The 15,298-nt window shown below is 49.7% G+C and overlaps 5 protein-coding genes across 5 annotated transcripts; 2 read left to right on the forward strand and 3 right to left on the reverse strand.

Annotated features, from left to right (window-relative positions):
* Nucleotides 1-847: 847 nt before the first annotated feature.
* Nucleotides 848-4,230, reverse strand: KY384_009096 (uncharacterized protein; the record flags this gene model as incomplete). The annotated part of the gene is made up of 2 exons (XM_044817582.1): nt 848-2,186; nt 2,234-4,230. 2 exons carry the CDS (start codon nt 4,228-4,230, stop codon nt 848-850), a joined length of 3,336 nt encoding a protein of 1,111 aa, XP_044664735.1.
* A 580-nt stretch (nt 4,231-4,810) lies between these two features.
* Nucleotides 4,811-6,550, reverse strand: IDH1 (isocitrate dehydrogenase (NAD(+)) idh1; the record flags this gene model as incomplete). The annotated part of the gene is made up of 5 exons (XM_044817583.1): nt 4,811-4,895; nt 4,949-5,675; nt 5,723-5,992; nt 6,180-6,277; nt 6,531-6,550. 5 exons carry the CDS (start codon nt 6,548-6,550, stop codon nt 4,811-4,813), a joined length of 1,200 nt encoding a protein of 399 aa, XP_044664736.1.
* Nucleotides 6,551-7,421: 871 nt separating this feature from the next.
* KY384_009098 (uncharacterized protein) lies at nt 7,422-11,852 on the forward strand (the record flags this gene model as incomplete). The annotated part of the gene is made up of 6 exons (XM_044817584.1): nt 7,422-7,824; nt 7,875-8,079; nt 8,955-8,984; nt 9,049-9,062; nt 9,239-10,111; nt 10,168-11,852. 6 exons carry the CDS (start codon nt 7,422-7,424, stop codon nt 11,850-11,852), a joined length of 3,210 nt encoding a protein of 1,069 aa, XP_044664737.1.
* Nucleotides 11,853-12,155: 303 nt separating this feature from the next.
* KY384_009099 (uncharacterized protein) lies at nt 12,156-13,064 on the reverse strand (the record flags this gene model as incomplete). Its single annotated transcript, XM_044817585.1, has 3 exons — nt 12,156-12,841; nt 12,893-12,941; nt 12,999-13,064. The coding sequence occupies 3 exons, from the start codon at nt 13,062-13,064 to the stop codon at nt 12,156-12,158; spliced, it is 801 nt and encodes a 266-aa protein (XP_044664738.1).
* Nucleotides 13,065-13,594: 530 nt separating this feature from the next.
* KY384_009100 (uncharacterized protein) lies at nt 13,595-14,836 on the forward strand (the record flags this gene model as incomplete). Its single annotated transcript, XM_044817586.1, has 2 exons — nt 13,595-14,599; nt 14,747-14,836. 2 exons carry the CDS (start codon nt 13,595-13,597, stop codon nt 14,834-14,836), a joined length of 1,095 nt encoding a protein of 364 aa, XP_044664739.1.
* Nucleotides 14,837-15,298: the final 462 nt, after the last annotated feature.

Here is a 15,298-nt window from a genome sequence, read left to right on the forward strand (position 1 = left end):
ACTTTCGCACCAGAAGCTTTCGAAATTGTCAATCAATCCTAGCCGTGATGACGACCAAGGCTGACGCGAAGGATGCGCATGTGGCACAAAGTCAAAGCCACATGCAGGAAGCTGATATAGCGCAGGTAGGTATTCGAAATCTTTCGTCTCAAGACCTCCATCAAAATGCTGGCTAACAATGCTCGCATATGCAAGGCTTTCAAGGATGTCGTGAGGTGCGCATCGCTTTTGGCGCCCAATATCTGTCTTTGCCATTTGGGCTGACGATCTCTTCTCCATCATTAGAGGGGAGAAGACTGCTACGGCCATGGAGCAGCAGCTGACCAAGCTAGAGTCCAAGATCGACGATCTGCTGGCAAGTGCCGGAGAGCAGAATCACGATTCCGCAGCCCGAATGCTTAGTGGAGATCAACGCATCGTTGGGGAGGACGTCGGAGAGTAAACCCGAGAAATGGTCCTTGCTCATGTCATTCTCGAAAATCTGCGACTTGAAGACTATAATGCTCTCAGTGCGTTGCGCACACTTGCAGCACTTTCAAGTCGTCGGTACCGTTCCACCTTCCATGTCTACTCGTCTCCTTGATGCTCAAAGGCAATGATTACAATTATTTGCATGGTCTTCATGCTGGATGTATCTGAATGTATCTAGAGTTTGGCCAGCCTGCTCTATAGGGACTGCCTCATTGCGGCCATTGATTGAGAATGTCCCGACTTATCACCGCCGATTCACATATCAAATGCTTATCCCTAATGCTCCGTACTGCCAAATCGTTACTTACATTTCATCGCTAATCTCATTATCCTATCAAAGCTCGATCGGCCCTTCGACTGACATAATAATGCCATGTCAACCAGAGCGGACCGCCAATTTTCCACCGACGCTATTCTTCTTTTGCAACTTCGTTGCACCTTCCTTGCCAGCATCGCCGACATTGAATCCTGCCCCCGACGCACGGCCAATCTTAGGTAGAGCTCCCAAGGTGTCGGAACCACCTTTTCCAGATCTTTGGTCGACGTATAGCTGAGCGTGTTGACTCAGAGGGAAAGCAGGAAGCGATTCAGGAATCAGGCCACCGTTCTGTACCAGTATCTCAGCAACTGGGAATGCGTGCACCGACCTGTTGCTAACACCCTTGGAAGATGGAGACAATGCAGGCGAGGACGTGAAGGAACCACCAGGTGGTGCAGGATCAGCAGCCGCCAATGCAAGGAAGATCGAATGCGTGTTCCGAGATCGATCTGTAGCATTTGGGTTTGCACGCAAAGCAAGGGCGTACAGAACACCGTGGATATCATTCCTCTTGATTGAAGCCAGAAGTGTTTCGTCCGCAGTAGCATAGCGGAATTGAGGATTGAAACCTATAGGAGCGACAAAATTTCGAGCCACGTACTTTGAGGTGATGAACCGTAGCCGCTGCTCTCGTGATGCATGTGCAGCGGGCTTTTGGGATTGATCAAGTTTCGCCTCCCAAACCATGTTACTAATGCGATTGCCAATCTGGAGTAGAGCTTCTACAATGTCCGTTGTGAAAGACGTTGTATCGAGGGTAAGAGAGCGGATTTTCGAGATGTGGGTCCCCAACGACCGGTGTATGCCTGAGCACTCAATACACAGCACTATGCCAAGATTGATCGAAACCCAATCTACCTTAGCTTCGGAATTGCAATCCGCACACCACCGGTTGCCCTGATCATTTTCTCTGATAAGGTTGAGAAGTTTGGATGGGTTTTCTTCGAAGCTGTTACTATCAGTTCGCACGTACTGCGGTCGTGCTCCGACTGTGCGGTGACGGTAGACGCTGTTTCCGCCGCTTGCGTTTATCGGCGCCTGATGGTGATGGTGGCCGGAGTAGGAGGAGGATTTCCCCGTGAGGACAGATCCGATGTCTCGGTTACTGTTCCGATCGGATGTGGGCTTGAACTGCTGAGGCTGAGCTCTGCCCTCGACTGCGTTTTGCAGAGCGTTGTTCAGGGCATTGATCCAGCTGTGCATGTCTTCCTCGGACGGAGCTTGATAGACACGCTTGGAATGTGGCGTGATGACCTCGAAGCAGAATCTACGCTCAGCATTGCGGGCCTCACGCACTGAGGCCATCCTGAGGTCGATGGGCTCCATGTGCAGGTCGAGGCGCTGCTTCCAATTGCTATATTCGGAAAGCCTTCCTTGGTCGAGAACGATCCAGAATCTGAGATGTCAGCGTTGGATCGACAGAGTCTAGAGCGGCCGACTTACTTATGCCATGCCTGTTTGTTCAGGCCTTTCATGTCAACATGTGAGTCTGGTCGACTCAAAGCCCAAAGGAGACCCTCTTTCCTATGCTGAACAGTATCCGCACTTCCGTATGACAAGTGGTCTTTCTCCTCCAAATCTCGGATTCCTTTGAACCTATCAGGGCTTACGAGGGGTACACCACTGGTAGGTCGGCTACTCGCTGTGCTTGAGGCCCCATTGCTCGTGGCGGAAAGAGTGGAGGTATGCTGAGATGCAGTAGAGGATGAATAATGAAGGCCATTCGCGCCAGTGCTGTCTGATCGCGAGAGATCTGTCTCGGGGATCGTGCCGCTCGAGGCATTTAGAGTTGGTCCTATACTAGTCGATGCTTCTGGCTCTACATATGTTTTAGTGCTTTTTTCTAACGTCCTTCGCTTTTCCTCCCTCTCGGTTCGTTTGTAATTGAATTCTTTGTCCGCATCCCGCACTTCGCGAATCAGCGCGTCAAGTTGCGGAGTCATCTCTCCCACCTTCTTGGCAGTATGGAGATAGCTCTGAGATTGAGTCTCGGCGTACTTTGTCAGCTGGGAAAGCACCTCCTGCTCCTTTCTCCCTCCGTGCAAGTCCTGCATGAATGAAGAATAGTCAAATCTTTTCAGCTCGAATCTTCGGCGCTTATCCTGATACTTCGTATCGCTTTCGTTTCGCTTTTTCTCCTTTAAAGAGTCCTGTCGCTGACCCAGGTATCGGCTGACATAAGCGTAGTATTCCTTGCTCTCCTCTTCGAAATCTTTCTTCTTGGCCTCTGCTTGTTTGATATCGATATTATAGATCTTACTCAGTGGATCAATGATCGATCTCTGAAGATTGACGGTGTTCTGCCTTTCATACTGCAAGATTTGCTTCGCTATTCTCTCAAAGTAATGATCCAAGGCGGGCTGGATGGCATGTGCATTTGAAATTGAAGCTTCACGTAATGCTTCCATAAATGCTCCTGCAGCCCCATTGCACTCTACCTGAGCTGCCTGAGCAGCTTCTGCCTTCCTCAAGACCTTTTTCATTCGTGTTCGCATGCTCCCGGTCTTTTGCTCAAGCGCTTTCATAGTAGCCCGAAAGAGTGGGCCATCATCGACCGCGCTCACATCTTCTCCGGGCCTCTGACAAGTCACTCCTAGGACGTTAGGGTCTTTGAGCGAAGTTTGCGTCAAGGTGGGCTCTGCATATTCAGGTGGTGATGGAGGGCCAATATCGGTGTGATCTGATTCACTTGGGGCAGAGATGGTAGACTGGGAGGATGGGATTCGCATGCGAGTCGGTACACTCAACTCCATAGCGGGTGTAGCGAGGTTGGACATATGAGGACTCGTGAATGTTCGCCGTGTGTTCTGGACCCAGAAGCTGAAGGTTGCAAGAGTCTGAAGCTTGTGGGCTCTTTGATCGTATTCAGAGAAGCTGCAAGAACTTCGCCAGCCGCCACCTCTGTCTTCGAGAGGCTTTGGGGGTCGCCATTTCCAGGACCAGTCAAATTTGGCACTTGCGCTGTCGCCAGTGGAGTAATCACCAACGAGTTCGACGTTCGGGTTCTTGTGGATATTCGGATCTGCATGAAACTCTCTGATGACCAAGTTGTCTAGGTCTTTTGTTGTTGAGGCGAAGGCGAAAGTAAGTCCATTTACTAGGGTCTCTGTAGAGGAGGTGGATTGTTGCACCGCAATTTGGGTCTGTCTTATAATGAAAGAGAAGTTGAAAACGAGTTCGTCATCATTGTGTAATCGGGCGAGGAAAGGTGGCAGAGGTGATGTTGGGGTTGATTCCGGGTCCTGTACAAACTCGACGAGATTCTCATCACTGTAATCCTTTCGAGCGATGACCCTTGTTGCAGGGTAGACGTTTGGGACTACACTTAACAGCACCTTCCCCCTTGCATTTGTGACAGTCAACGATGCAATAGAGAGACGACTCTGATCTCGAAGGACCAGGACCCCTCCGTCCTCGACACGACTTGTGACGTTGCCCATGACTTTATCGTGATTCTGATTGCTCAAAATTGCTTATATAGGTAGTAGATCGACAGACCCGTAGCAGCTCTTGTTTGGCAATTACAGTCGCAAAGCTGGCGACATCATCGCTGGACGATCGTCCCAGGCCTGGATGGTATTGGTGGGGGGCTATGGGGGGCGTCTGCCTATTGTCGTTCTAAAGCCTGGAGGCTGAGGGTATTGCAAAAGCAACATTAATGACGAGGAAGGGTTGTCAGTGTTTGATTGAAAGGGCGCCCATCGAACCTCTAGAAAAATGTTTGCAGAGAAGTGCGACCATACAAAGCCCTATTCAACAACGATCGACGCGGCGGCCGTTACGCGCCAAGGAAGGTCTAGCACAGCCATGAGGTGGGCAGCGGACAGAGCTGTCCTTAGTCTTACCTCCGGTGCAGGCAGGTATTGACTTTACTACAAGAGCTACGTGGAGCTAATGTTCATAATACAACTATTAAGGTCGAGGTGCCAATGTATTTGCTTCCAATATGGCTTCACTGATTGAAAAATGACCCAGCCCCTATATGGATGTCGAAGGGCACGATGTATGTACAACCCCAATTTATAATTCTTCCATAGCCCCCAATACTGCCCTGGTGAAGTCATGCGTAGTGCTGTTGCCTCCCATATCTCGTGTCCTAACCTTCCTGTTGAACCATCAGCGAATTCTTTCAAGAAAGGAATTTCCACCCTGACTTACCCATGCCTTATAACATCGTACACGCCCTTTGATATGCGATTAGCATGCTCATCTAGGCCTATATGCCTTAGTAGCATTGATCCAGAGAGTAGCATCGCCGTCGGATTGGCTTGATCCTTCCCTTTGATATCCAGACCAACATGGCGACATCCAGGTTCAAAGACAGCTACTTCACGTCCCATGTTGCAACCAGGGACAATGCCTGGACCCCCTACAAGGCCAGCGCCCACATTGGACAGAATGCCTCCGTAGAGATTCGGCATGACCATGACATCGAATTGTTGCGGCTTTGAAACACATTGCATCGACGCATTATCAACAATCATGTCGTTCACCGTCAAAGATGGATATTCCTTAGCGACTTGGTGAAATGTATCCCGAAATAACCCATCTGCTAGCTTCATGATATTTGCCTTATGTATGCACGTAACTTTTTGCCGATGATTGGAAAGTGCGAAGCTAAATGCGAACTTTGCGATTCGTTCTGACTTCGCCCTTGTAATTATCTTCAGCGATTCCACAACCCCAGCGACCGACTGGTGCTCCAGGCCGGAGTATTCTCCCTCCGTATTCTCTCGAATAATGCACAGGTCGACGTCTTTGTGCCGCGTTTCGTAACCTGGGATATTCTTGATCAAGACAATTGAGGCATAAATGTCGAGCTCTTGACGTAGGGCGACATTGAAGGACTGATGGCCGGAGCGCTCCACGGGCGTATGGAGGATGCCTATCACAAAGTGAACATATGATGCAAGCATCATTCTCTGTCATTACCTTTTAGACCCAGCTTATTGCGCTTTAAGGAAGCAATTGATTCTCTGAACAATTCCTCTGAATGTTTACCTCCAGACTCCACACCGCTGACATCGATTTGCTCCCATTCGATAGGAACGTTGTCAGCTTTGAAAATCGTCTTGATCGACTCGGCGACCTCTGCGCCAATACCGTCACCGGGTATCAGGGTTGTCGTGTATTTCCCTCCGTACTTAGTAGGCTTGAAGATATCGGCCTGTATCGTAGCATCGGGCTGCAGTGTGGCGTAGGCTGGACGCAAGTCAGCGACACCCTCTACAGATTTCTAGGGCCAGGACTGACAGCGTGCTGAACGGGAGGCAATCGACTGTCGTTTCGCTGTGTGCCAGACCCTCCCAAAGCCCTGCCTCCAAGTGGGTTAGCCCCTCGCTTTCTGTTGTGCCACCAAATGCCACAAGTCGAACGCTGGGAGACCTACACGATGCACTCGCATTGAGCTCGGAGACAGCATAATTGACTGCTGAAGAAGACTTGTTCAGGCCAGCGGCGGCAGTGAAGATTTGCTTTGTTGGTCCTCTACCAAGCTCGAGCTGTCGCCTCGGTCGGAGGGTGCATGCGGCATTCGTGGGGGCTGAACCTTATTTATCGACTTCCGCTGCCCTCACGATTATTCTTTGGCAGGAAGGGCTCGCCAGCCATCCACCCATCCTACCTAAGCCTACACTCACAACTATGTCCGTTTAGCAGTGTTTCAATTAATATCCTGGGTCAGTTGCAAGTATGACTAGATCCCATGCCATCTCATAATTAGAGGCTTGACAGCTCCTACTTCAAGCGGATCTCCGACATGTCGGTAAATCCCTTGTGCATCCTCTTCTTTCCAAGGCAAGCTGCCTCGGAATCATAGAGGGTTCACCGCTTGAGGGCGATTTTTAAAAGAAACATCTTCGTGTAAGCTCGCACATGGAAAACACCGAGCAGGTTTTGATCTCCTCTTCAATAACCTGAAGCTCGAATTTTGCCCTACTGCAGTTGCAAAATCTCTTTGGTTGTTTATTGATGAACACAACGGGTTAGCATATATTTCGGCAGACCGCATTTAGCCTTCAATAACGATATTCTCAAGCTCTTGGCGAATTGCTTTTCGACCTACGAATGAACATCCCGTGTCCTTAGCCTTTCCGATTGATCGAATCCATCTCGAATACCACGGTCTGTGCATGCCATTGCCCCAGTGGAACAAGATACGCAAGGACGAAATTACCACCGTTTCCGCCTAGGCTCTACCTTAGGAGCACATCAAGACCACCCACCGCGCACTTATTGACAGTCTTTATCTTGTTTGCCATGCTCAACAATGGTGTGTTACGGTCACTACTGCGATGTGCTTGTTCTCTAGCGCCCCCAAACCCTTGTGCTTATTGACGGCTATATCGGAAACTCCATCCTATTGACGATATTGCAAACCTTACAAAGTCCCGAGTTATCTTTGGACAATGTGACCCTTTATTGAGCGAGAATGGAGTATCTCGGTCTTGTTGGCTCATGGTAGAAGTTGGACCCTCACGTCGATATTTAATCTTCACTTGTCCTTGCTCTTCAGTCTCATTCAAACATCACAGCATCTTATCTTCTCAACTCTCGTTCCTTCAGTCTAGTATTTAAACACACCTTTTTCGAGTACAACCATACTTCACTACTTTACTTCACTATCACCACGATGAGGACAGGCATCCTCGCCGTTACACTTCTTGGTATGACCGCAGTGCAGGCGGCTGCGGTACCCAACCCCAGGACACACCTTCCCAAACTGCCAGAGAAGAATATGTGTCACGAATTTGGAGAAGCCTGCACTAAGCTCCGACGCGCCGTCGACACTGCTGCAGCGGCCATCGATTCGGCCGAGCAGCCCATCTACGCGAAACGTGCGGCACTTGCGCTGGCGGAAGCCGCAGCCAACACACTCACTGCATACGACCCCAACGCTGGCTCGTGCTATGCTACAAACGGAACTTGTAATGTCGCCAAAAGCCAAGAGCTCGCTGAAGCAGATGATGACGATGACGATGTAGAGGTAGATGAGATCGAAGTTGAAGAGGACTTGGAGAAGCGCGAAGCACGGCGTAAGCACTTTTAGTGACTTTCACTCATGATTTAGCTAACTAGAAGGTAGCTCCAAGGTTTAGGCTCCCGGAGAAGAACATGTGCCACGAGTTTGGAGAGCCTTGCACCAAGCTCAAGCGTGCGGTGGAAGTTGTTGACCAAGCTCTCACTGGTCCCGGAGCAACTGATCTCTCCTGCGAGGAAAACGATGAAACATGCGAGAATGCGAAGCGCAGTGTCCAGGAATTGAGTAACTTAGCAGGAGAATATCGCCTGTAAAGAGGCGCGGAGATATGAATGAGCAGTATCAGGAGGAAAGTCTGTACGTCGGGAGTCGGCGACTTCTCTATCTTCTTTCCGATTTCTGAAGGGCTAGCCCCTAGGTCCTCACCTTGCATAATACAATGTCTGACGGCTACATCATCATCCCTCTGTATTTATACAGCATATAGTAGCGTGACCCTCTTCTGTAGTTGCACGTCGCAGCATGTCCTGGTTCAGATTTAGTCAAGCGTTCTCTTCGGTGCTGCACCGCTGCACCGTCACATCATCACTCGCGCATTGCATGCGGGAGACCTATAATCAATTGCGCCACGGCGGAGTACGAAAGACATAAGACCCGATGTTATTTCAGTAGGACAGCTTGAACCAAGATCTTCCGGAGGGGTTAAGGTAGGGGTTTGTGGCGGCCATGACTTGTCGTCATTCCCGCAGCAAGCTTCCAAGCCACGGCGGCTGACTGCCTTAGCGTCCTCTAGCTCGTTCAGATGGGTCTGGCAAATGCCGCTCTCCCGGAGTCTAGAACGGTCCTTTCCCTATTCTCTTTCCTGGTGCAGTGAACTGTTGGACCTATGCGGAAGCCGCCCAAACAGGCTCACTCTCGCTCCGATGCTCCCATCGGCAATGACCACGTATTGATAGTCAAGCTCGTTTTTCTTGCCTTGATGGCATTCACAATCCGATCAACTCAACATGCCGCGCTGCGATCGATTGCCTCAAGAGGGATTGTTGCAGTCCTAGAACGTTACTTTTCAAGTCATGGCGCAAGAGTCTAGATCGTAGCCAAGACACCCATTACCAGCTTACCGAAGCATCTCATCGCCTGCTCGTGTCGCTTCCGGTCTCTCTATCGTCTAACAACCAAGTCTAGTAACTCGCCTCAATACCCCTACGTCCACAGGTCACACAGCTGCTTACCCTGCCAGTGCGACCTGCAAGTCTGAGAGGAATTCTACTGTGGATAGCACTTTTCCTGCCAGTCTAGAAATGCTTTCACTTCGGAAGCGAATTGTGCACAACCAGATTCCGCCTCAAAATATCTACGCAAATGAGTGGCGCCGTTATTGTGACTGAAGAGGCCGAAAATGAAGCGGCAGCAGCAGGGCGACGACGCTCTGGTACAAATGCTTGACAGAGCGACATTGTGTCTTCCAGGCTCCAAGCCTGGCGTGGCGCTGCAGCCAGGCGAAAGCGGCTTCAGGGATACTGTCAAACAGCATTACTCGACTACTGAGAACAATACGTTGGAGAAATTGATCCACTTGAAGAGACTATTGAGAAACGCGTCGAGGTACGATTTTTGGCGGATCCTCATGAATGGCATGACCGATATTGCAGGCGCTCAATACGGCTTCGTCTCAAACCGAATTCTATTCGATGATGAGAAGCCCACTGTGGAGATGCCCCCTATTGGCGAGCCAGGCTCCTGTCTGCTTGGTGTGGCCTTCTACTGGAACGATGGGGGGAAACTGCAGAACTTGGCTAGAGACTATAAGTATTGGGCTTCCGGCTCGCCTTGCGCCTACTTGAAATATGAAAAGGTCTTTTTGATACCCGATGGCCTGCCTAAAGTTATACCAAACAATCCGAATCCTTTCCCGTTCCCGGCTGAAGCGTATATTGGTATTCCTCTGTTTGCCAATGAGAAATGTTTTGGGCATTTTGGAATGATGTGGAATCAGAAAGGCCTTCAAGATCTGAAGTTGGGTTGGGCCAATGTGGAGATGCTCTTGCACTCTCTTGAGGACCTTGTCCTTGACCGCGCATTGGGGGGCCAAAGTCTGGAGAAGGAACCATCTACAAACGTTCCAGCTACAATACAATCCACGGAAGCTGTGTCAGCCACTCAGCAGTCTCTGAAGCCGTACGCTAAGAACTTGTCCCATGAGCTTCGCACTCCCATGCAGGGGGTTGTTGGGATGCTAGATGTAATGCACGCTACTGTGCAGGAGTCCTTGGAGGAGCAATACGATCCCAATGTAAGGCAGATCTTCAAGGTTCTACGTGAGAATATTGAAGTCGTTCAAGGTACGTCTTTAAGAACGCCATAAGATAGTGAGGTGCCATAATGACTTCAGTGATAGATAGCTCCCGCCGTGCCGTCGAAGCTGCTGACAACGTTGTACACGCGTACGATCTGAATATGCAGGTGCCGGATACACATTTGAATCCCATTGACTTCGAAGGCGTTGAAGCGACGTCTAACATGTCCTCCGATCAGCATCAGGATCGCCAAATTGGAAAAATATCGGCTGAATCAAACAGCAACAAGCGTAGAAGGACCAGCGAGTCAACCGAGGGAGCTGTGAAACGTCCTCCCAAGCACCAGATGTTGCAGTCCTCGTTTATGCCTTCCGAACATCGCAGATCTTCTTATACAGCTGGTACCGTACACAACACAAACTTTCAAAATATAGACTCGGATGGGCTGGATGGACCTGAAATTGATTCGGTGGCAACACCGGGCCTCCGCCAGACCCATTTACGCGACTTGTTGCAACTAACGATCAACGAGTCTTTGCGCGTGGGCGAGCGACCAGAATCAGCCTTCGCCCAGGAGAACAACGGTGGAGAGATTATCGAGGTGAAAATGAGAAACGTAGATGATCAGCCTGTTCTGAAAACTATTGACTGGTCTATGGATGCGGATGTACCGGAAATGATACTGGTGGACGAAAGGGACCTCGCTAAGCTTATTTCCTGCGTACTACTTAATGCTATAAAATTTACGGAGGAGGGAAAGATCACCCTAAAGGCCTCTTTGTCGACAAGGGCGAAATTCATCATTATCAAGATCACTGATACGGGGGCTGGTATCCCCGCAGACTTTCTCCCGTATCTTTTCCAACCCTTTTCTCGCGAGGATGACTCTCTTACACGTCATAAGGAAGGACTTGGTCTAGGGCTGCTTGTTGCAAAAGGACTGGCTCGCAAGATTGGTGGTGATTTGGTGTGTGTGCGATCTGACATTGCGGGACCCCAGAGGGGTTCGCAATTCGAACTTCGTGTGCCCATATCATCCGGCGAGATATCTAGTCGGGCCTCGACACCAAATAGGACGCCGACCCCAGGACTAGCCTCTGCTCCAGATCCGACATCAGTATCCTCTTCCCGCCGAAAGTCTGCTTCGAAGCTGCAGCGGCACTCCCACTCTCCAAGAAGTTCTCCACCACCAGCTCAGGCAGAAAGTTTAAACCCTGCTACTCCGTCACGGAAAACAATCATTCCAGCTACAAATGATTCACTGTCTCGGCGGCAATCGGTCAAGTCAGCACCCACGTTCGATCGAAAACTTGCTTCAAAGCACCCTTTGACTTTCCTCGTTGCCGAGGACAACACGTTGAATAGGAGGCTGCTGGTAAACATGCTCGGCAAGCTTGGCTATACCGACGTACATGAAGCCCATGATGGCGAGCACGCCGTCAAGCAGATGAGTGTTGACCGTGCAAGGCGTGGAGAGAAGCCTATTGACATTATACTGATGGATATATGGATGCCGAGCATGGATGGTTATGAAGCAACGGAACGAATATTTGAGATGGAAAGACAACGACACCAGAATGCCCACGTGGATGGTCAAAATCATCAGCAGTATCGGAAGAAGGGGGTAGCGGTACTAGCAGTTACCGCTGATGTAACAGACAGAGCGTTAGAACGAGCGAGTGAGGTTGGTATGTCTGGATATCTAACAAAACCATACAAGTTGCTCGATCTGGAAAAGAAAATACTCGATTACTGCACCGGTGGTGGGGCTTTAGAGCTGTTTTGAAGGTTTCCTCAAGTCGTCCGCAACATTGGACAGCTTTGTGAGCAATATTATTTTGATGAATATAGGCAGCGTTTGATTATGACGAGCGAGGAGTTCCGGAGTGCACATTTACCTGCCTCACGCATAGCGAGCGACTAGAGACTAAGAGTCGTAAATCTGGACGCACCAGAACAGCAGCATTCATAGAAACGAGCCTTACATCCATAGCAATATGGCATCTAGCTATTCAAGAAAAGGCCAACCTTTTCCCTAAGAAGTCAGTCACGCGTAAAACACATAGACTACCTTTGCCATTCGTCTCCATCACTTCCGCCGTTTCAACTCTCGTTCATCCCACTTCCGACCAAGCCCCTCTCGTTTCACCGACTTAATACCTCCGGCTCTCCTCTCCGACGAAACCCCAATTGCAGGAACAAATGCCCTTTCGCTACCCACCCTCTCCTGCTCCCTCCTCTTCCTAAGATCCTCCTGTACCTTATCTAACTCCTCCGTATACGCCCACTCGGGCCACCCATCAGGATCCCACAACTCCTTCGACAACGTCGTTGCATACTGCACACCATTTCCACCTCTGCCACCACTGCTTTCACACCGACCACCGTCCTCCTCATCCAGCCCCGCAGCCGCCATCAATTTCGGCAACAGACTGGGATTCTTGAGCGCCGAAGATGCCGCTAGCTTCGCATTGAAATGCACGCCCTGCGCTTTCAACTTCAGGAATTGATAAATCTTGATGTCATTGCCCGGGGGTGGAGAGGCCGGTGGTGAAGGCGGGATGTCGAGGTTGGGGTTTTCGGGGAGAGTGAGCGTACGTAGGATATCGCGGTTCGAGGTGTAGGGGGATTGGGATCGGGATGTGGCGGGGACTAATTCGAAGGCGTGGGGAAAATAGGGACCGGTGGTAGGGCCTAATGTTGCTGCTCCATTTGTTGGTTCTGGAGGGGGTAAGAGTGGAGTTTGAGAGATGGAAGGAGGTGCTGCGCGACCATCTAGTCGAGTCAGCCCTTGGAATAAAACAAAAATGTGAACAATTACTTCACCTTCCAATGTCGTGTCGAGAGCTAGAGCGGTGTCTACATGTTCCGGTGTCTAGGTCTATGCAATTAGCAAGAAAAATGGGATTAGTTTCGGGAGGGAAGTGCATACTTCAACTTTGATCGAGACTTCGTCCTCTTCACCCTCACTGCTTCCATACCCAACCAGCCCAGACATTTTGTCTTTGGTCACAAGAGACTCCTTCCTATGCTATCAGAGTTGTGAGGGTTGGTCGAGGGCAGTACCTTGCCTTAAACCTTAAGCCTTGCGCAGGGGTCATAGGTTCCTCCCGTCACCTGCCGAAACCCTCTTTTTGGTTAGGCCGAGAAAGAATTTCCAGCACGCACAATTTCTTCTACATAATTGCTTTCCCCCAAAGAGAATAAAGAACATGGTCATGGAACAAATACATACTCATTTCTAAGTTTCAATGTTATTTCATTTGATCATTTTGGTGTGAATCAGCTGTTCTTGCAAACTCGAAGGTTCAACGTTGGGTACTGCAAACGTGAATTTCTTCACAGATCATATTACGGGGCTACGCAATTTGTAGGCAAGAATAAGAATTTTGTTTTGTCTATTGGATGTCAGGCTTGTGAAAGCTTGTACTGTCACTTAGGAAAAAAGGTCTCAATGAAAAGAATCAAGGTACCATGCTCTAGCGCGGTAAGTAACGAGAGCACTTCTTCTGCCCGTTCTATAGAGGCATGTGGCCTTTAGACCTGATTTCTGACTTTGCCAAAAAAAAACAACAGAACCTAGGACCTGGTTTCGATATCTTCGGTCTTGCTCTCCGGTCGAATCCCACGGCCACTTCAAGATTCAGCGCCTACCTCGAAGTGCAAATAGAGAGGCTATCACGTGAAAATATCGTCTCACCTGAGTGCAGAATTATTTGTGAAGGTGAAGGTGCAGAAAGTCTCAGCTGTGGCTTTGAAGAAAATTTGATAACTAAAGTTGCGCTTTATGTCCTTCGCTGCCACAGCTTGGGTACTTCTACACTATCTCATTATCGAATCCGTGCAATATGTGGTATCCCTCAGTCTCGAGGACTAGGATCTTCGGCTGCCGCTGTCATTGCCGGAGTAATGCTGGGCAATGAAGTGGGCCAATTGAACCTCTCTAAGGCACGCATGTTTGATTATTGCTTGATGATTGAACGTCACCCCGACAACATTGGGGCTGCCCTTTTTGGCGGCTTTGTTGGAACCTCGATGAGGCCTCTCGATCTGGAGGAGAGAGCCCGCATGGAGACTCCGCCTAGTGAGCCTAGTGAGGTTTTTTCTGATGGTTTCAAGAATCTAGGCAACTCTCCCCTCGGAGTGGGAAGGTATCACCATTTTCGGTTGAATGCAGATATCAAGACTGTGGTCGTCGTGCCAGACTTTCGCTTGAACACAGTAGATGCGAGAGCGCGGCTACCGAAGACTTACACGCGCGAGGATGTCATATTTAATGCTCAGCGTTGTGCTCTGCTTCCTGCCTTATTAGGGCAGTCAACTCTAGATACAGCTAAAATTTCAGACGCCATGCAAGACAAGCTCCACCAACCTTATCGAGCTGCTTTGATTCCAGGGTTCACTGAGGTACTGAAAGACCTTACGCCCAAAACCTACCCTGGTTTGTTGGGAGTTTCTCTCAGCGGAGCAGGACCGAGTATTGTCGCACTCGCAACACTCAACTTTGAGCTGATCGCCAACGCTATCATCACGGTACTATCTGAGCATCAGGATGTCCATTACGACTGGCAGGTATTAGAGGTAGACCAAGACGGAGCCACTTGCCATGATTCCAGATGAATCTAGTGCTATGGCCTATGGGTATTCAGCAACTGGCAAATGCTTCAATGTCGTTTAGAGAAATGGCACTACCTTGCGATCATGAGCACTGTGGTGCCTCGGCAAGAAGACCTACGCGCTTTAATCGAGAGATGTGTTGTGGAAAATTGAGCACTTGGTTTGATCGGGAGCTTACTTCTTAGCAACGTGAAATTGAGCAGCGACGCTGGTCATATGTTACATCACCATGTTCGATCAACATGAACGATGACGATGCAAAAAGCCCTCCCATTGCCAGCAATGACCTGCTTCGACTGCGGTATAGCACAGCGCTGGATCACTTTGTCCACGCTTTGCACCCGACATGTATGACATGTGGCCAAGAAACAAGCACGACGAAGACGAATGCTGATTCAGGGGATGTCAATCCGATAGCAGAGAGCCTGTAAGTATCCCAGAAGTCATTTGCGAGGGTTTCGTGGGAATTGCAGAAGGTAAAGCTAGAATTGCGTCCAGGTAATATCTAATGCCATGAGCCTTCATCAGGCAGGGCCAAGTTTTGGGTGTCAGTAGCCCACAACTCAAAGTGTGAACACTGTTGTACGTAAGAGGCGTTGTGCATGAAAATCAGCA

The sequence above is a fragment of the Bacidia gigantensis genome, assembly GCF_019456465.1.
Source record: "Bacidia gigantensis strain McMullin 20006 chromosome Unknown scaffold_268, whole genome shotgun sequence".
Classification (NCBI taxonomy): domain Eukaryota; kingdom Fungi; phylum Ascomycota; class Lecanoromycetes; order Lecanorales; family Ramalinaceae; genus Bacidia; species Bacidia gigantensis.